Source organism: Ciconia boyciana, chromosome 3, assembly GCF_034638445.1.
Source record: "Ciconia boyciana chromosome 3, ASM3463844v1, whole genome shotgun sequence".
In the NCBI taxonomy this organism is placed as follows: Eukaryota; Metazoa; Chordata; class Aves; order Ciconiiformes; family Ciconiidae; genus Ciconia; species Ciconia boyciana.
Window position 1 is genome coordinate 83,170,946 of NC_132936.1, and position 24,926 is coordinate 83,195,871.

The 24,926-nt window shown below is 40.0% G+C and overlaps 1 protein-coding gene across 6 annotated transcripts in view; it reads left to right on the plus strand.

Moving 5' to 3' along the window:
• Positions 1-24,926, plus strand: part of DISC1 (DISC1 scaffold protein) — a 212,953-nt gene that overhangs the window by 46,215 nt on the left and 141,812 nt on the right. For all 6 annotated transcript variants that reach the window (XM_072856341.1, XM_072856342.1, XM_072856343.1 and 3 more), the window contains 3 exons: positions 16,810-16,960; positions 20,308-20,437; positions 24,385-24,620. In XM_072856341.1, the coding sequence (XP_072712442.1) occupies positions 16,810-16,960; positions 20,308-20,437; positions 24,385-24,620 (517 nt within the window). The remainder of the gene's footprint in view (positions 1-16,809; positions 16,961-20,307; positions 20,438-24,384; positions 24,621-24,926) is intronic.

The following is a 24,926-nucleotide window of genomic DNA, read 5'->3' on the forward strand; positions in this document are numbered from 1 at the left end:
AACACAACCTAGGCTTCCTTGGGCAATGAGGGTCGGGCGTCTGTGTAAGTCGGATTGCTGCTCACTTAGCCTTAGGATTTCAGCTCCATCATTAAAATGGCCTAATGCTAACTTCTGTATTTGTACACATTAATTTTACATTTTACAACACACTGTGATGTTCCAAAGGATAGAGTGATACTTTTTGGAGAAGTAGATAAAAGTTTTGATGAGAGAGAATGAATTATTATGCAGGAACAGAGAAAAGAAAAAAAAGTACAACAGATTTTCTTTTGGTTGGTTTTATGTTAGACTATGTGATCATACTTGCTTTTTGCTATTTTAGCTGTAGGCAAGCTACTTCATTCTGCTTCTGCTGAGCTGTCTGTAAAATGGGTATATCATCACTTGCCATATGAGAGTCTTCAGAATTTTAATTAAAGACTGTAAAGTCCTTTGAGCTCCTATCATGATTGGAATTTTGGAGTTGTAAGGTTTTACTACCAATAAATGCTGACATTTTCATGTTTTTATGGAAAAGTTGTCCCTGTGTAATTTTGTGTATTATAGTTGATGTGCTTGTGAAGGCTGTAGAGCCTGTAGGTTAAGCTGTTCTTATTAGACTGTATAGGCTGCAAGAAAAAGACAGTAATGTTAGTTTGTCATATCTTGGAAAAAAAATGAAGGACTTGAACTGCTTTTTTTTTTCCTATCATGTAGATTGCAACAAAGTTATTTTCTGTAGTAGCAATTATTGGATGGAATGACCTTTACCAGTTTATGATATTGATGTAGTGGAAGGGACATTTTTCCACTTGACCTTTATGCAATGTGTCGGCTTGTCCTGTAGCACCAACTAAGTTGCAATTGACAGATTTGATGGAACACTAACTTGACAGGAGCTTATTGTTTGGAAGAAGATATGTGTTGAAATGTGGAGCTTCTAGTAAATAGCATAAGTTATTTGCATATCTTCCATCACTAAGGAACATCCTGCTTAGAAACAACCACTGCCTAAATTGCAATTTGAACACTGATTAACTGAGATTCTAGCAAAAGTCATCAAATTAGTTATATTTCAGAGTAAAATCTATTGTTTTAACTCTTTTCCTCTCATCGTTGTTCTGCGACTGAATAACAATGGTTTTCTATATTTTAACCTTGCTTCTTGTCTTAACACCTCTGTCCATAAAAGGAAAAGGAGTAAAAGTCAGATAAACAGCTTTCAATATATGATGAGGAAGACATGTCTCCCAAAAGGATGGGAGGATGTGTGTGTGTGGATGTCTGTATATGTGTGTGTATATATATATACACACCCCCAAAAGATGGAGAGAGAGATATATATATCCATGAGTAGTTTCTTTGGTTATTTATTAATATATTAAAGAAATAATGGTCAGATATAATTCTGGGAAGAGAGAAGGTCTTGGTGTGGGGAGGAATGGGGAGATATGAGCATGCCTTAGGGTGAGGGTGGATAGTGTAAAGAGAACTGTAAAGGAGGGCTAAACCATCCCTGCCCCACTGCTCCAGCTGGGAAGTACAGAGGACAGCTGCTCTTCAGATCTGTCAAAATAAAGCAGGGAGAGGATTGTGCTTTTTGGGGAGAAATTTAAAAGCAAAGAACAAAAAGTCAGTTATTTTAGGTGTCTTGTTATAATCCAGTATCTCTTTCTGCCCTGGTTGAAGGTTCTGATGCTTCCTGTAAATAAAATAATTCCACTTACGAAATGGATAAGACAAAGGTGTGAAACCCAGGATCTATCTGAGACTATTCAAGTAATGAATTATCATGGCTTTTTAAAACTATTGAGCAATAAGATTGATGAAGGAAGGTAGAGATTAGTTATTGTGAAGCTGTATGCTAAATAAAAACCTATTTCTTGCAGTGTTTTCATTTGTAGTTAACGCGTGCTACAGAAGAGAGTAGGCTTTACTGCATTTATTTTACATGCTTGCAGGAGATGTGTAGAAAGCTCAGCTGCAGGGCTGGAGGCAGAAACCCCGTCTGGTGAGCTGCAATTCTGGGGCCTACAACAGGATCACACTTGAAAGATGTCTTGTCTTTTGTATGTGGGTTTATATTAAAATGGCAAATCTCTCATCCTTTCTGGAGTACCTGCTTTTCTGAACCCCTTCTGGAGAGCGTGGCAATAGCCAAACCTCTCTCCCTGAGCTTGGTTTCTAGCAGGTGCTCCTGCCCTTGCGTCTGCAGGCCACAGTCCCATCAGAGTCCCACTCTGCTCCTCTTTCGCCTTCCCTCCTGGCTCTGATTCTCACCTGGCCCTCCAGTCAACACAGATACTGGTCTGGCAGCTTTAATTTCCAGCCTGAGGAGGCTCTGAGCAGGCGGAGAGGCTGCTGGAAGCAGTGAAACTTCATGGGCTCAGGCTGGAAGAAGGCAGTGTTCCTGTATTTAAAATTTTAAAGTCTAGTAGCTTGAAGCATGGAGACCAGTGTAGGTGCCTTGGCACTGCTCTGCTCCACTCAGGTTGGACATGTAAGAGGCTCTTCTGTGGATCTGTATGCTGGAGGAGGTCGGGCTTCTTTGCAGTGGCTGTCATTGGTGGGCTCTGCTGTTCCAATGTGAACGCAGTCCATCCCGGCCTCTGACTGCATTTGATGGTCGATGGGATGTTGTCTCATTCGTAATTGCTTTGCTGAGTGGGGACCCAAGTGGAGTTAAAGGGCTGTGAAACTTGCCTGAAGAGCCTCTTGGTCTTCTCCCCGCTGATCTCTGCTGACATCCTCCTGTGCAGCCCTGCCTGCTGCCCTATGTGCTTTTCAGGCGTAATTCTTACGCCTGACATGCTTCCAGGAGCTCTGTGCTGGGGCAGTGGGGACAGCTGCAGAGCCAGAATGTCATAAACGTGAAAAAAGTAAAGTGTGTGTGAAAGGGAGGAAAGTAGGGGAACAATGATTTAAAAAAAAAAAAAAAGACTCCAGGATCCCTTTCGTTCAAATAGGAAGGAGAGGCTGGGCTTTATCTGCTTTTGAAATCAGGAAATTAAGAGGTAACTCCAAGAGGTAATAGTCTGTTATAGGGAACAGAGTCCTGTAAAAGAACAAAAGGGCACTAACTTTTAAGAAAAGGTCAAATTATGAAAGGGATAATACAAGGTTTCTTATGCAAGAAGTGGTTCAGATTGTGTAATTACAGCAATCCTTTTATCTGAAGATCTCACACAGGTGTTAATTAAGCCTAATGAGGCCCCTATGGAGCAATTGTTACTATCTACACTTTTACAGACAGAGGACCTAGAAGCTGAAAGAAAATGGGGTTATTCGTTTGAGATGGTGTAATGCAGCACTGTAGAACTGGTGCTCATGCGAGAATGGGCAGTGTGACTTGAAGCCACCTGGCACAGCCATGGGCAGAACCATTTCCATGAAACTGTGCTGTATATGTGCTGCTTTTTTTGCCTGAAAATGTAGGTATGTGTAGATGCATTAAAAAAACCCTGTGGACTAAGAAAAGTTAGTCTTTCTAGAGGGGCTGTCTTGATTATGCCTGTAACTACTCCTGTTTTTTTTTTTCTTTCATTTTTTTTTTCTAATGTTATGCTTAAAACTTTCAGTGTCCTGTGATGCTTTGGTTAGCGTTCAGTTTTTTGAGAGCTTTATGGGACCCAGCAATAAGGAAAATATACCTATGCTGGTGAGGTATTGTATTAATTCCTTTCATGTGTTCACTTCAGTCTTTCCAATGCAGAGCAGGTGGATAGATTGTTTTGTGAGCTCCCTACAGGGAAATCAAACAACTATTTACTGTTGTTTTTCTTCCTATAATACTCTTGAGCTGTTGATAGTTCCACAATAAATTCTGTACAAATGCTGGTGGATGGGTGAGGGTGGGAAAGCAGAGAATTTTGAGATACTCTTAGAACGCTTCACTTGTAGGACATGGGACTTTTGAGCGAGTCATCTAAGCATTTTCTCTGTTTCTGACCGTACCGCACATAGCGTGGGTGGCTGCCTGCCTTGTATTTGTTCCACACCTCATCAACCCCCCCCCCCCCCCCCCCCCCCCCATCCAAGACTCTGCTGTGGTGGAAGTCTGAGTTTTTCAAGGCTTTGTTCCTCGCATGCAGAACATACAGCTACTGTTTCGAGCAAGCGTGTTATATCTGCTCATCTTCTGTAACAGAGGCCCATGAAAGGGGAAATACTCAGCAAACCAAAGCAAGTTTTAGAATAAGAACCTGCTGGGCTGTTTTTTTTGAGTTTTTAGGTGAGTCTAAATGAACAGCAATCCATGAAAGTATGTCACTTCCAGTACGGAGTCATTATCTGAGAGGAATACCTGGGACCTTTGTTTGCTGGTAGGCAGCTGGTCTATGCTACTTGTGAAAACAAAACTGCTCAGCAACATAACGGGTAAGAATCTCTTTTGGAAGACTTAGAAAATACTTAAAGGTAAAGACTGCTTGAGGTAGTTTGTCTTCCTTGGGTTTCTGTGCCAGTTAAGGGAAGGTCTTCTCATTTTCATGCAGTGGAGCAATTCACGGCAGTAAGATGGTAGTGCGAGGGCTGTAACACGTGCATAGGGAGCGGGAGAAGTCTTTGTTCCAGGGCAGTGCTTTGGCAGAAGGTAGTGCCTTGCAGCGCAGTACGTTACACTGCTGCAAAGCTGCTGACATGAAGTATGACTTGATAGCAGAGGAAGTGCCTCCTCTGAGGTTATTGCAGTGAGATGCGGCTTTGTTCCAGTTCAGCGTGAGAACCTGTTTCTGTAGAGAGGTTTACTTTGCACAGCGCTCTGAACCCCACAAACTTTCTGAATGTTTTTACAGAATTTGGTGCCATTTTGGGAATATCAGGAAATATTGAATGTTTTGAAATTGGAGATCAGTTGGACAGAGTATGCTTGAGATACAGTTTTCAGGAAAAAAAAAAAGGGTTGACAGCTTTTACATTTGATGTTCTATATTTTTTTTTGCCTTCCAGAGTTGCAGGATCCAACTACAGTTGTCACTGTCCAAAATTATTTAAATCGTTTTGTGTTTACCCCATGTATGCTTTGGTACCAAAAGCAGTCTTGGGAAAGCAATGTTGAAGATGGTAGTTAAGAAACAGACAAGAGCTTGGTATTTGTATATGTAAGCCAGATAAATGGCATGTGTAGGTCAAATATCTAAAAAGCTTTATTTTGTCTGTGTTTGTGTCTCTGTGCCCTGTCAAAAGTTAACTTTATTCTAACCTTTGTTTACAGTCTGGAGTGTGGTGGGGGGAAAAAGGAGTTTTGATGGAGGCCTCTGTGTAAATCTGGTGGTGTAACTCGAAGTCCAGCAGAAATCCAGGAGGAACCTAAATCACTTTCGGGAAAGAAAAGAGACCGAAGAAGCAGATGCTAGCTGGGGTGGATGATGTGGGAAGGGAAAGAGGATAAAGGGGCAGAGAAACAGAGTGGGGAGAAATGGGGGTGTAAGGGTGCCTGTGAGCTGCTGAGGAGAGGGAATTGGTTCGCGAGGCCAAGTTCAAAGGAAAGGGCAGGAAAAAAGTCACCAGATATTAAGTGTCAGCAACTATTCTGTGTTTAAATGATTTCCTTTTCCACCGAATTCAGGTTCCCTGATCTGGTGGAAATTACTGGATCTGACTAGATATAAGGAAGAAATTTTTTACAATGAGGGTGCTGAAGCACTGGAGTAAGTTGCCCAGGGAGGTGGTAGATGCCCCATCCCTGGAAGCATTCAAGGTCAGGTTGGACAAGGCTCTGAGCAACCTGACCTAGTTGAAGATGTCTGTGCTTATTGCAGGGGGGTTGGACTAGATGACCCTTAAAGGTCCCTTCCAACCCAAACTATTCTATGAAATTTTAAAATTTGTGGATTGATTTTGACTTATGGCAGGCAAAATAGTCTGGGAACAAATTACAAGTGTGTTAAACTGTTCTCTCTTATTGCTTGCTTTCTTAGAATATGGCCTTTTCTGGATGAAGTAGAGCAGCATAACTTCTGGGTGCTAGAACAGTGATGGATGGTGGAAATTGGAAATGTGGCTAGGCTGAGCTAAGCTAGCATCTTTAGTTTTTAAACAGTTTTTGGTTTTGCATCTACTGATCCAGGGTGCTTGGGAAAGGTATTGGCTTAATTCGAGGGTAAGGTTTTATTTCTTGAAGGGCACTGGAGATAAGAAAGGAACAATGAAAGAGGAAATTGGATGTATGCATTTGAGGTTATGTAGACTACTAAATGTGAGAGTGGGAGACTTGGAATATGAGAAAACATTGAGCACTATGGTGGGAATTCATGAAGGGGAATGCACGGAGCAAGAGAGGAAGAAAAAAGATTTTCTTTAACCAAAATTCTGGCATCTAGGTACTCATCCATAATGAATGGATGTACTGTTTTAAGCTCAGTTACTACAAAGACTTCCTTTATCTTCTCTCTGCTCTTTTGTTTCTAGAGCAAAGCTTCAAGTTTCCTTGTAGAGTTCCCCGCTGCAGTTTTTAGAGCAATTGGTTTGGGGTTCTGTGCACATATTTATACTCTCTTTATAGTTCTCTGTATGTAATATCCATTCTATAAGAAAGAATATTTGATACCTTTTCATCAGTGTGCCTTGCCACAGAAGGAAGATAATGTTGTCTAACTGCATTTTGATTTTGGTGGTGCTGGGTCTGTACATAGCTGGTGGCTTAAACAGAAATGCAAACCGATTTCTTCACATATTATAGTCCTTGAGGAACATTGCACAAGTTAATATATGCCACATTTTAAAATCTGTGCTATTTTCTTTCAAACTTCAACTTAAAGCAACTCTGCACCTACTCATTGGTGTTTCTTAGACTAGACTTTGTGCTGCTTTGTTGTGCATTTTTACAGCATGGCTTTTAAAAGTATGAAGATAAACCTTTGTGGAACACTTCTTATTATCTATACTAGTTTTGGACTTCTATCACAAAAAAAAAAGGTGTTAAAACGGTGTTCTCCATATATACCAGTAGGATGGTATTCTCAGTATATTCAGGTTAGGCAATAACAAAGGAGCCTTTTCTTTGTTTGACAGCTGGAACAAAGCACTTTAGATTCACAATATGTGCTTAAATAGAGCCTGATACAAATAAATCCCAACATAATCTGACTGTGTCTCTAGTCATAAAATCCTTTATATAAAAGCCCAGATATAGTCCATCAGTGTTTTTTTTTTATTTCTTGTTAGAGTATTTAGAACTTGCTTTATAAAAATGACCAGTATTTCACAATATAACGCAATTAGTTGTAGAGTATTGCATTGTTTCACTGTTAATTGATTGGCCTGTCTTCTAATCAACCCATGGCATATATTCAGAGGCAGTGAAGAAAGGCAGATGTTGGCTTAGAGATTCCTGGAGCAAGGAAAGGGACATAGTGAACTGGGATTGAATAGTCCTCAGTCGACATTAATATATAGCTGACAGTTGTTCATGTATGTGAACTGTGCTGATTGGAAACCTTTACCAACACTCTTCCTCTACCATCTCCAATAAAAGAAGGAGCTGTATTGCAAGCCAAGGAGCTTTGCATTGATTTCTGCTAGCTTCCCTGTCTTGAGGGATCTTTTTAAGAGTAGAATTTAATTCAGGATAGGGATCTGTGCCATTGTGCTGCATAGCCTTACATTTTAAAAAATGCAGATTCAGCCTGGAATCAGTGGTACGTGGTTTTTTTTTTTTTTTAATTTCTGTACAATTTCATATGTAGTGACAGTACTGTCAGCACTGCTGTTGTGGTTTAGCCCCAGCCGGGAACTAAGCACCATGCAGCTGCTCACTCACTCCCCGCCGGTGGGAGGGGGGAGAGAATTGGAAGAGCAAAAGTAAGAAAACTCAAGGGTTGAGACAAAGACAGTTTAACAGGTAAAGCAAAAGCCGCGCACGCAAGCAAAGCAAGGAATTCCTTCACTCCTTCCCATGGGCAGGCAGGTGTTCAGCCATCCCCAGGAAAGCAGGGCTCCATCATGCGTAGTGGTTACTTGGGAAGAAAAACACCATCACTCCAAATGTCCCCCCTTCCTTCTTCTTCCCCAGCTTTATATACTGAGCATGACGACATATGGTATGGAATAGCCCTTTGGTCAGTTTGGATCAACTCTCCTGGCTGTGTCCCCTCCCAGCTTCTTGTGCACCTGGCACAGCATGGGAAGCTGACAAGTCCTTGACTAGTGCAGCAACAACTAAAACATCTCTGTATTATCAACACAAATCCAAAACATAGCCCCATACCAGCCCCTATAAAGAAAATTAACTCTATCTCAGCTGAAACCAGGACAACTGTTTAGAAAATAATGTTGATATCCAATAAAGTGCACCAGCAATCAGCTTGTTTTTTCCTTTAATGTATCTTTCGATGTTATTGTAAATTATTTTTACTGTAAAGTTATATTAGAAATGTAGGCATCTGAGTGGTTTCATTGGAAATTTGATGTTTATGAAAGAATATGAAAAGCAAACAGTCAACAGGGCACTGTTTATTTTGTATTGTGACTTGACTAAAACAGAAATGATGTCTCCAAAAATGCCTATGCATTAAAACCCTTGTGCTGTTCAAAGGAATTTACAAATGCAGCAAATCTGAAGATAAGGACTATATGGGATAGACACTGTGTAGAATTGTACCTTTATTTTAGTGCAATTACAAAGATGACTAAGAGGTTGCCACATACACAAAACTGCCCACTATTTCAGCAACTGTTATGCATGTCAGGTACTTTAATAAATGTAATTACTCCAGTGTTAAGAAAATTATGGAAGTGGCTAGTTTATGCTGTAATGTAAAATACTTATGAAGCTCTTGCTATTAAAAACTTTGCTATTAAAAATACTATAAAAACTTAATGTCCTTCAGAAGTGTCAGTTTAAGAGCAGTGGAGTATGAGCTGCTTCTGGGACGCTGAATTTATTGTACATCATTTTCACCCATATTGAATGTCTGATGCTTTGTTCTCTCCATTTGTCTTTCTGGCTGACATTTGTTGTATTGACTGTAAATTTATTGGAGTAGGAGGTGGGGTTTTTTTGTGTGGTTTTTTTTTGTTGTTGTTGTTGTCTGAGCCTAGTACGATTGTATGTGTATCATCTCTGTGAGCTGATAGTGGCAAATAATAACTGCTTTGCTTGTAGGATAGCCGTGTTACAGGAAATTGTGATGTAGGTTTATCCCGATAGTCCTGATGTGCCTTAAACACAGCCCAGAAAGAACAGCTGTGAGGATAGTTCAGCCTACATCATTGCCAGGCGATAATGAGAAAGAAACATGGGAAAGCAAAATTTTTCTAACCCTGGCCAAGTAACTTAAGAGATTAATCACCCAAGTCAGGACTCTGACACTTCCTGCTGGGCTCTCACCCCCCTCCTTTCCCAGAGGCGTGCTGGAAGAACCTTTCTGGCTTTGTGGCTTCTTGCTAATCTTCCTGCTGCTGTTGAAAGTAACTGTACCTACACCCTCACCAAACCCAGAGTCCTACGGCTTGTGCCCATAAATCACTGTTCCATTTAACTGTTATTACTAGGAGACAGAGACTGTTACAGTTCTGAGTGGCAATCTGTCAGTGGTGTTGCTGCTATGGATGTTCTATGAAATAGGGGCACTGGTCAAAATTTATGCTGCAAGTCTACTCTAGGCTTGCACTAGTGAGCGCCTTTCTGGGAAGAAGTTTCATATACAGCATAGACTTTTCACTGTTAAGATGTAAACTGTAGGTGGGAAACTTGGTGTTGTGCTTTGGGGGAAGAATCAGTGAAACTTCTGAGAATTTAGCTTTTTGTTCAAAGCCTAAATGAATGCTCTTAAATTCAATATGAATTAGAGGGGGGAAAATCAATATCTGCCAATGTGTCAAGCTTCTTTTTGTAAGAAGTATAACAGGTGAGATGTGTTCTTGTATTTTTTTTAAAAGCTTTCAGACTTCCCAACTCTGCTGCAACACCGACATTCGGTACATTAAATTCTGAAATGTTATATATGTTTTAAGGACACAGCAATTTCCTGGCTTGTAACTGGTATGGACTGATGGGGGGAAAATGCAGAGCTTGCTGGGAGGCAGAGAGTCTGCTTGAGCAGTCCTTGTAAGAAATCCTGCAGACACTGTTCTCTGTTGCTTCTCTTGCAGGCGCTATTTCGAGTACCAGGTTTCCTTTCCTTTCCTCCCCCATCCAATTTATGTATACTGGTCTCTTGTCGCTAGGAAAGAAAAAGGAGTGGAGAGATGGTAGACAGCTGATATTGCCTGCAGCAGGGGAAGCTTGTGGCATCAAATGTGACATCAGGTCATCGCTGTGTATTTTGGCTACTCTGATGCCTTGAGTCTGGCTGGGAATGCAGGTAGACCTATTCTCTTGTACTCTTCAGGTTACTAGTCCTTTAACTTTAATTAGCACCAGAATTGGAGGCAAACATCGATCTAGCAGCTTGGTAGGGTAAAGCAGGAATTAGAAGGGTTTGTCACCTCTACTTAGAGTGCCAAATAACTGAGGAATACACACAAAACAAAGAATTGTGGAGTAGTAGCATACTCTACAGATTTTGGCCCTCCTGCTCTTAGGTGATTTCTGTAGCAGTTGCTTCCAACTCCAAAGGATGTTCAGCAGCCAGGAGTTTTGATTTGCTTAGCAGTTCCTCAAAGTCGCCTTGATAGTTCAGGAGCACAGCTGGAGTGCTGAATTTCACAAAGCTGCCTTTTTGGTTGGAATGGAAAAAATTAAGCGGTGGGTAAGCGGGGTAATTTCATTTGCGTTTTGCTCTAGCAGCCGTTATGCTCTAGCCTTTTATGAACTGAACACAAATGTTTGGCTGTGGTACCCAGGGGCTTATAACCTTGTCTGGAAAGCTTTAGCCTCTGCTTACTGGCCTTTGCAGGAGCTACTTTTTCCACTGACTGCTGGAAGTATTCCAAGGACCCTGACCCAAATAGCATTTTAGTTCAGATTAGGTGTGTGAGCCTTTGAAAGGAATCTCCAAAGTGTCCTGTTTACTGTACTTTGCTTTCCATTGTAGAGCAGTCTTGGAGTGCATGGACTGGTTTTCTTTCAGGTGGAACAAAGTCTTGAAGATATGCTCCTAGCGGTGTACCCCAGGGGCTCCAACTACTAACTGGCCTTCAGTCCATGGGATTACACTAAACCTAGTCTGAAGTAAGACCCTCTGAACTGCAGATGTTGGTTGCTCAGTGCTGAACTGTTTTGCTCTACAGATGTGCTCCTGTTAGTCCACATAGTTGCAAGGGTAGGCATAGCTGTGGGGTACAGCTGCTGTCCCTGTCGCTCCAACAGGCTCTTCCAGTGTCTGTCCTCAGCCCCATGCCGCCTTGGACCCAGCCTTGTCTGGGTGTGCAGTTTGACTCTGCGCTGGGTTTATTTTGTTGGTTTCCGTAATGAGGGCTGAATGGAAGGTAGAAGAGGTTTTGCTCTGTGCCAGTAACCAGACAGCACATGGTAAGGGCTGGCTGTTCAGCTATCCAAATGTAATCTGAAGCTCCCTTTTACACATATCTGTTGTGTTAGGACTTGCAAGGAATTGAGTATCTTCTACTGTGTATCTGTTTGGTACTGTTAAATGGTTAATTATTTTATCCTTAAATTAAGAGCACACGCATACTCCAGTTGCTTGTAATGCCTTCATTTCTGATCACAGTATGTGTCTTTACATGTCCTATTTGGATATTAATTTGTCTGCATCTTCTCCTGCAAGTACTTTTGCAGGAGACCAATGCTAGTAACTGGGCTGTAGACACCTTGCTTACTGGGCTGTTCTCGAGCTGCATTTCAGTCATGTATTCAAGCTCTGCATTAGACTCCTCACTTTCTAGCCTTTGTAGCATTGCTTTAGCTAATGTAAGTCTCTCTGTCCTGGAGAATGAGTGGTGCAATTTGAACATGACAATGTCCAAGTTATTAATGTGCAGGGAAAGTGATGAAGGAATGTTTTGTTTCATTTACAGTGTAAAACAAACAAACAAAACCACCTTCCCCCCCCCCAACAAAAACCCACCAAAAAACATCCAAAAAAACTCCAAACACCTAATAAGATCATCAGACTTCAGGTTTAAAATTACCAAATGGGGTATGTGTTTATATAATTCATAATTCCATTTTGGAATTCTCTGTCATTCTCTCTCATTTTGGAGACCAAAACATAGATAGCCTGAGAAAAGAGAAGTTTCTGGTGGATGTGGTGGAATGGTGGATAGATGTCCACCTGTTGGTGATTCCCCCCCCCCCCTTTTTCCAGGGCATGGCACTTTGCACCCTGGTTCTTAGTCTCTTCTCTAAGGGTCTGTTGCTGTGTGTGGTTGGAGACAGACTGCTAAAAGAGGGGTCTTTGTATCTGAACCTGGGGCTTCTTTAGTTCTTACAAAATAGGTAACAGTATCTTTGATGCTGAGTATACAAAAACACTTCAGTCATCTTGGAAGCTTTAAGTTTTTAAGAAAGCAAATGCTGGGGAGGTTATGTGGCTCTGGAAGTATCTAGCAGGTAAGAAAAAGATTTTAGGGCTGCAACGTGCGATTTATGCATGTAAACCCTGCACAAATCCTGGTTTAGATGCTTCAGGTTTTTGGGTGAAGTGAAGGAAAGAGGGAGGGGATTCTTTACAGGATTGTGGGGCAGGATCAAATGGCTGCCTGTTGTGGTTTAGCCCCAGCTGGCAACTAAGCACCACGCAGCCGCTCGCTCACTCCCCCCTGGTGGGATGGGGGAGAGAATTGGAAGAGCAAAAGTAAGAAAACTCAAGGGTTGAGACAAAGACAGTTTAATAGGGAAAGCAAAAGCCGTGCACGCAAGCAAAGCAAGGAATTCCTTCACTACTTCCCATGGGCAGGCAGGTGTTCAGCCATCCCCAGGAAAGCAGGGCTCCATCACGCGTAGTGGTTACTTGGGAAGACAAACGCCATCACTCCAAATGTCCCCCCTTCCTTCTTCTTCCCCAGCTTTATATACTGAGCATGACGACATATGGTATGGAATAGCCCTTTGGTCAGTTTGGATCAACTCTCCTGGCTGTGTCCCCTCCCAGCTTCTTGTGCACCTGGCAGAGCATGGGAAGCTGACAAGTCCTTGACTAGTGCAGCAACAACTAAAACATCTCTCTTATCAACACTGTTTTCAGCACAAATCCAAAACATAGCCCCATACCAGCCCCTATAAAGAAAATTAACTCTATCTCAGCTGAAACCAGGAAACCTTCTCTAGTTCAACCAGGTGAAGAAACATTTCCTTAAATGTCCAGCAATTTGTAGAATAGCAGAATTGATCATCTTCCCACGTATCAGCAAAGAACAGACATAAACATAAATATATGTGGTATGTAGCAAATGAGGTTCTACTCTTACTGTGATGATTTTCTTAAATGTGTTTTAAATGATGATAAATAGTTCTGATAAAGTGAACCTTCTCTTCAAGGGAATAAAACCAACATCAGAATATGTAAAAAGTAGAGAGGTAGCCAGATGTTCTCACATGGTCAATTAAAAATTATGGAGATTGCTTCCTTTGCTCAAAGCTATTACAAAACATGATCTTTGGAGACAATGCGGTTCTTCGACTTCTGTCTGTTTAATTGAGAACAGCAGTTAGTCAGCATCTTCCAGGCCTGTACCCTGGGTTGGCTTTAAATTGAGTGGGATGTCTGAAGTGCACCAGGCAGTAACAGGTTGGGATGGAGGGTAATTTAAGGGTTGATTTTAGCTGTTTGCAGTGAAGTAGAAGCTTCTTAGGGTATCCGTAGGACTGCTGCAAGGCAGCAAGCTAGTGACAGAATACAGTGAAATAAAAGGCTGGTAAAGAGAATTAAGCCTTATTCCAAATACTTGTCTGTAAAACAGTATGTATTTAATATGTTAAAGTTCCTTCATTTAAGAACCTCATCAAATGGGGGGATTGCTTTTTGCATGTAAGCTGTGTGTTAGATGTCTTGTTTTGAGGTGAAGTATGGGACAGAGGAACAAAGTATTAAGCCTTTGTATATGATGGAGGTATTGAGTCCATGTGGCTTCTTTCAGTGTCTCAGTCCATCAGTGAGCTCTGGGATCCTGTGAAGGTCTTTTCTGTGTTGAAGTAATGTGCTTAAAAGACTGAAATGAAGGTAAAAAAATGTTGTCCTTGAGTCTGATGGTTTATGAATAGCGAAGGCCTTCTGTGTCTGCTTCTTGGCTGGAAAATCCTAGAAAATATGGTGGGAAGGGTTCTCAAGAGAACACATTTGATCTTTCTGGCCTTGACCTTAAAAACTCTGCCATAGCTATTCCTGAGAGCTGTTTGTCTGACCTGAAAACCAACACTGGCAGAGATTTCCTGGCTGTCCCAAGCAGTTAGTGCTTTACTCTCTCTAATGTTTTTCCTCATCTCCTTTGCTGCAACTCAGGTTTGTTACTGAGGACTCAAGTTCTGAGAAGAGGTGAAAAGCATTGTATTACCGCTTTTTTTGCAGCTTCCTGCTACGTAATAGTACTGGAAGTTACTCTCCTCAGTCCTTATCTCCACTCGATCGAGGAACCTGCTTATTGCCATCTTTTTCATGTGTCCTATTTGCTAGACCTGTGATCCATTTCCATTACTTCTGCTTGATCCAGAACTCTCTTGAGCTGCAGCACTGAAAGCTGGACTGAGATAAGCCTTATTTGCATGGCTCCCTGCTCTGCAGCTGGCACTGAAGTGCCTTGGTCTCTCTATGCACTGAAGACATCAGCCAGGTCAAACCAAGGGGTCTCCTTTCCAGGAGTGCTGCAGTGTTCAGCTCGGCGGTGGTGGAGTCTCTTGAGACGTAAACCCTAACTGCAGTGCCGAAAGGGTAAACCGTCATTTAGTGCTGAGAGATGACGAGCAGATACGGCCAGCAATAGTACTTACAAAATGCCAGTGAAACAAACTATTTAGAAATGTCTGTTAGTAGAAACTAATTGAATTCTGTGTAGACTGGAAAATATAAAGCAGGATGCAGCCAAGAATTAATGAGAGAGAGAATGAATTGGCATGTGGATCCCCTCATCTGTTTTCCTTCTCAAAATAGCCTGTTTCTAGGGCCAGGATGGGTAGGAGTCGAACGATGAAACAACTGGACACACAAACACAGTGTGAGCATAATTATGTCAAAGAACAATGACAGCATTGTTGAATGGCTGTAGAGGGTTGCCACAACTCCTGCTTGGGTAACACAGGAAGCCCAGTGGTGAATGGTTTGAGTAAAAGGAGGTGTTTCCATGTGTTTTGGCATTCAGCATGCATTGGTCACAATCCAACCTTTACTTTTCTGTTTGTAACAGTGGTATTTTTGATGGCTGTGTTTGAAACTCCATGTGAAACGTGAATGCTGACATATTTTTCTGGTCAAAGTATGGGCTCAGAAGTTTCATCTAGGCCCAAATTCCAGTTTCCCTGTGGTGGTAGGGATAGGACGAATCTGTTCAGCTGTGGTCCCCGAGAAACACATCGCAGATGTGGTTCACCTGCACTGCCAAAAAGGTGTTTCTCCTTTGCAGGAAGAGTATGCATATGTGTACGTGCGGTTGCTGGGGCAAGGCCTGGACCCTGCAGTAACCTGGGTGGTGATCATTTCAGCTAGAGCCTTCTGGCAGCATTTTGCACCCTAATAACAACAACAACAACATGAGTTTACCCTGGAATGGTCTGCTGGCCTAGGGAGAAGATCTAGTCTCATTAGTACGTTCTGTGTCTTTATTGCACCCCATCGGCACAGAAGCAGAAGGGAGATCAATACTAATGATAGATTATTGTAAAAATGGATCATTTCACTAAACCGGCAAATGTAAACAACCCCTCTTCTTAAAACCCCTTTGAGGATAAAGAAAGAAAATAAGCAGCAAAAAGCATGCACAAATAGATGTTATTCTGATAGTAACATGTTGTATTGAAAATGTTGGAAGGGAAGGAATGCTAATCACACAAAATTGTAGGCAACGAGGTCAGAGGAAAGTACTGAACTGTAAAGGTTTTCCATTTGTGGGCTAGCTCAAAACTCTCTGATTTGACTAATGTATCATCAAAGGTGTTCTGGCTTGGACCAGCCAGGCTTGTTATCTGTTGTGTATGTGATTTTGCTAGTATACTGGTACTATAGAGAATAGAGAACATACCTACCAGAAATAATAATTTGTAATTGGAACTATGTTCCTTCGTTTTCTACACAGCGAAAGAAAACAAAATAAGAACTAACTTAAAGAAGTGTTTACTCTAAGAAATTTATAGACTTATGGTAGAGTCAAAGCACTGTCTTAAGGACCACTGTTATTTGTATTTAAAGTTGAAAGTAAATCTTTTTGTTGGATGATAAAGTAAGCATAATTCAGGAGAGCCTGGAATGAGGTAATTGTTTAATTGCTATAATTGCATGTGCATTTTCTGCTGAAATATATTGCTGAGATCACGTGTGATTCTTCAGTTCTTGACCTAATAACAATGCAATTTTTTTAAAAGGTCAGACTTTAAATGTATAACTGCCATCTAAGATTGTTTTAAAACTAGAGCAGTGAAGAGTAGGAGTTTTCTTTGAATTGAATTCAGAGCTGTTACTCTAGGAAAAGAGCACAGATGATAACTTTGAGCCAATTCTTTGGAGCCTTACCAAATTAAAACTCTGCGAAAGTGCTGGGAAGCCTGCAGTTTTGTCCTTGTCGTAGAAGAAAGTAGCTTAGCATCCTGGTTATCTGATGTTTTCCATTGTAGTCTTAGTAATTCATCCTTGAGCAAAACAGACCGATATATTTTATCAAAAAGGGAAGAACCGTCTGTGAGGTGGATTTTACTTTTTGTTGATAGACCTTTTTTCTTCTTCAGGTAAAATGGAACCTTTTTGTCACTGCTAAGTAACTTTTCTTTTATTTAATTTCTAGCTGATAAATTTAGACGGAAGCTGGAAGAACTGGAGAAAGAAAAAAATTCTTTAAAATTTCAGCTTCCTTCAAGGCATCCTTCAATTAGCAGTTTTTTGGATAGGTTCATTACCCAAGTTCAAGCAGCACTGCGCTATGCTGCCGATCATCGGTAAGTTTGTTGATTCCTTATTATGTAAAATGATGATTCTGTTTTTCTCAAAATGTGGAATACAATTTATGAATAATTTTAATAAAGAGTTTTAAGGACCTTTTAACATAGCAATATGGAGCTAGTTTTTGAAAATCCCGCCCACTCTCCCTTTTTTTCTTTCTACAATTCTTACAGAATTGCCCTGAAAAAAATTGATCATGATGAACTGGTGAATTAAATGGAACTTTTCACACTGATGTTGAGTGGGAATGGGATTGAATCCTTGACACGGCAGCTTGAGCATACAACAGCAAAGCAGCTTGAGCAGCGGTTCCCTGTGGAGTTAATTCTGATGCTCCTTTTCAGGCAATGAAAGGATATTTAAATATACAGTAAAAACAGATTCTTTTTTGATATGCGTAGATCTTTGGGAGCTCTCTTTTATGTGTCACTTGTTAGGTGGCAGTAATGTGCTCAGCACTGTACAAAGTCGCAAAAATAAATTCTCAGCCTTCTCTTGAAGGGATAACAACTTCAAAGATTGGAGGAATGTGAGATGTGTCGGATGACCCAAGGGAGATAGTTAGCTTAGGAAGAAAAAGTTGTCTCTATTTCTAGGTCCTTCTTCAGCTATACAACTGGTTACTGTTGTTAGAAGTAAGGATTCTTCATAGGTATTGGAAGCTATTCTCAAATGCAATAGCACAAATGAAAGAAGAAAAACCTTTTGTTTTCTGGCAGCTTGCACATATAAAGGCTGCAGTGTGCTAGTCAATACATTTGAGTGTAATTTTTGATATACGTGAAAATTAGATAAAATCAGTACAGATAATAGGATTTTATTGTGAAATTTGAGACTTTTAAGGGTATTTTTACCCTCTATTTATACTACTTAGTAATAAGGCAGGTTTAAAAAAAACTGCACTCCCTCAGAGCTGTTTCCTTCTAACTTCTGAGGCCCTAAGAAGCTGTTTTACCATTCCTTAAAGATTAGGATACAACATTCTGTATTTTGTCATTAAGATGTGTTCGCTCTATTGAATTAATTTGTAATAATGATTTTGGCTTTAGAGATGGTGTTGTCTTCAGTGTCATAGAAATTGAGTCACTAAAGCATCCTTGAAATACATAGTCTGCTTATTTTTTTTCCTATATAGTGTGTATATATAATATATTTTTATATATAAAATGTGTACTCTCTCTATATATGATATATACATTTATGAAAGCGTTCCTGTTCTTTGGATGATTATATCTGTAACTTTTCTCTTTGCACAGGTCTGAGAGCAGTGCCATTCTTCAGGGTCAGATGAATATCCTCTTCACTTTTCTGTCTTGTGCACACTCCTTTCTTTGAGCTTCTGTTTGACTGTTGTTATGACACACTCTCTTTTTCTTGCTTGATTCTTGTAACCTTTCACACTGCTTTGTCTGTGGTCTGACTCTTGTTGATTCAGCAAGCGTACCCTTTGTCTTCAACAGGGATGTTTTAAAATTTTTCTGTTCCAACAGGATTTTTAGATAGTACAGGGTAGAGAACATGACTGCTTCTTCAAGGAAAATTTGTAGGCTTCAGTTTTAATTTTCATTTTGAATCGGAACAAAACCAATATACCTAAGACTTCTTTTTTCACCTGGAAAATTAAAAAGATGATCAGCCTAGCCCCAGAAGACCAGATCATTGCAGTTTTACTGTAGTCAAGCCAGTCTCATGTTTTTGCAAATAAAGAACTTTTAAAATGAAAAGTGTGTATGGCAGGTTCTTTGTTTAATACATGAGACTGAAATTCATGCCCCAGTTTTGTTTTACTTGATTAAATTGAGATGAGTTTTTTTAGGTGAATGCATTCAGTGTTGACACAGGATAATTGGGGACATGGTGGTAGGAGCCAGGTTTGGTTATGTTTAGCTTAGGAACAATACTGTGTTTGTGCAATCACCCAGGTTTGGTGAGATCAGAGAGAGATCTTGTTTCTGTTTCCTTAGTACCAAGTAGGCAGATGTACATAGGATTTCCAAGGAGGTTCTGAGAATAACCTATGTTTATTGTGGAATGTTTCCTAAATTTTGACCAGCCACTTGGAAATTTCTATGGCGTACGGCTCTCAAAGATGCAGCTCTTACTAAAAGAAGGCGGCTTCAGAGCTACTGGGAAATGTGGTTGGCTGGTCAGTGGTAATGATTGTAAGGCACATACACAGTGATGGCCTAGCACCTCATGATACAGGTGTCTCTGATCTATTTTGTTATTACAGAAATACAGTTACACTGTCATTATGTCTATTTTGTTTAGGTATTAATGCCATTTATTTTAGTGCCAGGGTTTTATTTTGCTTTTTCAGTATGTTCTTCAGCCCATAGAGAGGGAGTAAAGCATGCTTGTCTTCTGATGGTCCTGCAGAAGAGATGGGAACCTCTTGTTCTACACATTTGTTAAACAGCTGTGCATGGAGATCATAATTATGTGATTAATCATGCTTAAACCAGACTTGTAATGCATGTTTTGTATGTGGCGTGGATGTATGTGCTTTGCAAGATTATGATGGGAAATCATGCTTCAAAAACATCCTTTGTTTGACACAGTATTTTTTTAAACAAGATGTTGAAATACATCTGTACCCTTTAGGTGGAAATGCACATGCTTGTCTAGAGATGGACACAGAAATGCAATTGGCCTTGCAAGCGCGCATGTCCTTATGCAGGAATGTGCAAGACAAAATAGGTTTGCATTGTTTGCAGGTGTATTCTGAGAGGCTGATTATAGACTTGACACTTAATGTAATGCACTGATTACCTTGGGGTCCAATCATGCAAAGATTTACAGCTGAGCATTGTACCGACCACTGTGAGGAATCCCACTGACTGCGATTTTGAAAGAACTTGCTGTGCAAGAGAGAAGTAAAATTTGGCATCGTGAAGCAAACACTCCAGATGATCTCTAATGTAGTCTCCAAAAGCTGACAGAAGCTGCAAAAATGGCTTTGGCAAGTTTCTAAACTTCTGTCTGAGTAAGATTTTTCTCTGTATTGATAGAAATTACATGCTTTAGTTTTGTCTCTTTCAAGGCAGTGATGGATAAATTTCTGAAATACGAAAAAGCTGAGGGAAGCCTGAAGCTATACAAGTTTTCCTTTTTCATTCTTCAGCGTGTTGTAAAAACAGTGTAAATGTTTGAGATAATAAAGGAAGATATGCCAAGGAAAAATCTCTTGTTCTCTAACTGTATCCGTTTAAGATGCAATCATTTTGGTGATGGAGGGTTATGACTCTGAAGGTAACATGTAGCATTCTGATCTATTTAGTCTTTGAGATGTCGATACTCAGCCATAATGCTAATTTTTAGCTCCTTTCATTTTTTTTCAAAGGGTTAGACATGAAGAAACCCAGCTTTGGCACGAAAACGAAGATAAACTGTTGAGATCCACTTACCAGGAGAGGACGCAGGTTTCAGCCACAAAACGAAACCAACTTTTTCAAGAAAAGAAATGGTTACAGGTAATAAGACTGCAAAGTTGTCTATAAGAACCAGTGCTGTGGGGAGAAAAGCTTGTAAGCTGTCACACAGAATTAAATAAATTTATTGCAATAGTGACTTTGCTTCTGTGCAGCAATTAGAGCCTTGGCTTTAGTCCAGTTGATAATCTAAGTGATGATTGGAGATGGCAGCCACAGGAGTTGTGTTAATCTCATTATGGAGAAGCTGAACTGGAAGGCTTGGTGGCTTGTGTGTGTGCTTTAACTTTCCTCATTATCTTTTTAAGTGTGCTCTTTATGTTCTAATTTGCCACTTTAATATTTCACTCATCTTCAGAATTTTTTATTCGAAGACAAAAAGTTTTGAAGGAAGCAATCTTTCATCCATTTCTGGTTAGAATTTACTATAACTACATGATTTACCAGCTTTTGTTCCTGAAAAAATGATGGATTGCATTTCATAAGGATGAAGGAATCGTCATGGAGCAGTTGGCATTTGCCAACAATAACTTTGCACTGACACGTGATGTCACAACGTGGTAATTTGGCAAATGGAATGTTTTTAAGATGGCTTCTGTCCAATTTTAAATCTGCAAGCCTTTGAAGCAAAATCTAGCTCTTTCTTTTCACTGTCCTTCAAAAATCTCAGTTTACTGTCTAGTACAAGTCTTTGCTCCACCTCCTTTTAAACCTTGGCTATCACACTTGGCGATGTGACATCTTAGAGAGCTAGTAGGTCTGGTTTTCTTTTGTCTGTGGTGTTGTCTTGAAATTTCATTGTTTTTGATATTTCCTTTGGTGGATCTGATGGTATAATCATCTGTGTGTACACGCCCCCCCCCACCCACCCACCCCAGAATGAAATGGAGAAAAGCATTTTAGATAGCCACTGCAAAATCTTACTTAGATGAAGAAATGTCTTTTCTATCCTAGTCATCACCTTTGTATTGTTTGGATTTAGTTTATCAGCCTATAAGAGGAGACATAGTCTAGTTCAACATTATCAGTGTCCAGAAAACTATTTTTGGTAATCTAGATGTCCAGCCAGCCACCTCAAGCTATTCAACTGAAAACTGCTGTACTTAAGACTCCATGCTAGCTAATGTTTTATACTTGCTTCAGGTGAATCTTTATTCCTATGTAGTTATACTAGGGACAGATTAGCCACATCACTGTATGGCATGCTATTTACGAGCATTTGATCAAAATTATCATGAATCCCAGGTTCTGGAGAAGGCTGACCTGTGGTGTTTGGTGGCTCCCAGCATCCCTTAAGGATTGCTCCTGCCCACAATCTCACGTGATCTGAAATCATCATTATTCCCCCACCCTGCCTTGGCCCTCCTTTACCTTCCTTTTCCTTCTACCCTCTCTCCTGTTGGTTCTGCATTTGTCTTTAGGGATTTGAGAGAGCCTGTGACAGTATCTAAAATTTACATATTAATGTTTCTACGGCAATCTGTACTTCTAGAGAACACCAGCCCATAAGTGAAGTTGGAGGTTTACAATCAGTGCTGATTAGCTGTTGTGTTAGAAATCTCAGTTTAAACTCAAATCCACAAACTAAAACTCAGGCTTATGTTTAGTGAGCTGAATATCATCTGTTGTTCCATGCTGAGACTTTAAGTCCTTTTTATCTGTCCCTGGAGGCTGACCAAGAGCACATTAAAGGCTTCTTGGCATTTCTGGAAAAGAATGCAAGAGAATTCCAGTTTACTGACTAAAATTTCCATTCTCCCAAGAATGCCTGTGTACTATTCCCAAGCAGAACAGCTTTCTCTCTGTGAATACAGATTGTGTGCTTCTGGTATCTATTTATGTTGTAAAAACATTTCGGTACTAAAAGCGTGTTTGTAAAACCAAATTCTGTTCATCTCCCTTTCTGTTCCCATGTAGGTTGCTTATTGCAGTGATTGCAATTACTACATTTTCACAGAATATGAAGGTCTTTGTATTAAGTAGGGCCTATTAAGATTTTGGCAGTATTCCCAAACCAGTAACACAGAGACAGAATTGTCCTTTGTGTGCACTAAAAGCCTAATTTGAGACTGAAAGAAACAAAACTGATGTTTTTGGCCTGCTGACCTTTCTGTCCTTGACAAATGCCTGTGGGTTGAAACATGGGCCACTCTGTTCTCTTGTCGCTAAATCTAAAACCAAAAAAGGAGGAAAATAATTGATGAATCTAGTGCGCAGCACTAATAAGTTGAAATTTTTGAGCCAGTCAACCTTTGAACATGCAAGAACTGTTTCTTGTTGTTTTAAGTGATACTCGGGGAGCTTGTTGCAGTGCAGCAAACCTGAAAATATGTTTGTTGACAAAATGAGCATTAGTGAACTATACTTCACTTAAATTACATTGAAAACATTAAAAGAATGTTAAGGTTTCAAAGTGAAGCACTTAAAAAGTGAAGAAATGCCAAAGTCAGTTATCTGTGCATAGTATGTATGTTTTATGAGAGTCTTTAAATGAGCATGCCTTTTTTTTTTCCTGGATCCCTGCCTCATACATTGCTGAAGATGGAAAGTGCTTGTTCAGATATTCAGAATACCATTTTATCTTCATTACTCAGTATTAGGCCCCAGAACCCTTTTATGGTATGCCACTCAAACCCTCTTTTGGATGCAATTTATTAATTTGCGAATGGGCTCTTTTTACAGCATTAATCAACATGGCATCTGAGTGATTCAAAACCACTTAATTTTATCTCTGTAACATCACTTTGGGTGAAGAGATATTCTTATTGCCGTTTTACAGATAGAGAATGAAGAAGTGAATTACCATTAAAAGCTAGATGGTTGTTTCTAATGTCAGTTTTGTAATGTCTAGTTATTTACCTGAAAAATGTGTGTGGTGTTTTGTGTTTTGTTTTTTTTTTCTTAATTTTTCTTTTTAGCTGGACTGAATATGGTCAGAGCATGGAATTACGAGGTTTGATTTCTGTTGAGAGTCTATAGATAGCACTTCAGAGACCTCTCTTGTTGGTTGTATGGAAAATGGTGAACATTCAATCTGTGGCTGTGTGTTGAGATAATAGTTTAAGTTGCTTTCAGAGTTTCTGTAAGAAACTTACAGCTTACAGAGGCTGTAAGACATGTAGGAATAGAATCAAATTCTCCGGTATGGCATTCAATTACTTTGATAGCAAGTAGTTCTCCTTTGATTTTTTTTTTTTTTTTTGGAAGTCATTTTTCAAATTCTGGGACAAATGACCAAAGGGCCATATATTAAATAACTTTATTAACTCAGCAACCCAGACTCCTTCATGAAGTGCTCCTTCCTTGGGTGCAAGCTATCTGTTGGGTTTTCAAGGAAAAATTAGAACGTGCTCTTGCAAGAAACATCAGTATCATAATGCATGGGGTTTGAACTTCTGGCAAGATGAGTGCAACTGAGGTTGAAGCCTGGTCATTTTAAGTCCAGGGAGGGATTTTGTGCTTTTAATTAAAATTAAATATTAATAATCAAAAGGACTGGCCAGATAGTCAGTGATTCACCACTTGCATCCTGTGCCTGATGTTGGATTGGAAGCCTAGAGGAACAATTGCAGGGATATTCTGCAGGAGGGCAGATAGACAGTTGATCATGTTAGCTGTCAATCTGTAGCAAGATTCTGTTGTAATGGTTGAACTGAGATTTTGGGGTTTTTGGGGGAAGAAGTTTTTAACTTGGGAAATACCTGCGTATTTGAAAGGTAAAAGGTGACTGACAGTGTTGGAAGAGGAATGTGAAATTTGATGTTGAAATGGAGGTGGGGAGTTTCAGATTGTGGAAGCACTAGAGTTGCTAAATACAACAGACATAAGAATTTTTGTGTGTCAACAAAATAATGTCTTCTCATTTAATGTTGTGCTAAATTGGACAACCTTAATTCATGCTACTTCTGAGACTTGTACTGCATTTTCCTCGGGGCAGAGGAGTTTCTTTAACAGGGTTCATAGTAAACTCGGGCTTCTGTTCTATGCAGAAAGAAATTGAAGACCTCCGAGCGAGACTGGCCATATTAGAAGCAAAAGATCAACAGCTACGAAGAGAAATTGAAGAACAAGATAGGCTTATTCAGTCACAGGACTGTGAACTGACTGCTTTACTTGGCTGCATTTCTTTGAGAGAACTACAGGAAATAAGCAAGGCTGTGGATGACACTTTAGCATCCTCCTATCAAATTCCATTCAGTCTGGATCTTCCAGGGACAATAAAGAGGTATTTAAATGTCAATATGTTGTCAGTGATGTAGAGTTGTGTATCTTCCCAATGCACTGTTGAATTGGCTGTCAGTTGTTTTCTTCGTATTTGTGCCAGCTAATTAGCTGGATTCAGACACTTCAACATTTTCTAAGAACAGAGGTTGAAGTTCTAATATTAATATACTTCCTCAGGAAGGAAGACTTTGTAGTTATTTGAAGGTCTTGCACTTAGTATTTTTTTATGGTAAAGAGCCACCTACAGAAAGCATATGTATCCATCAACTGTTAATACCTCTCATCAGTTTAAACTGTTTCATGTTAA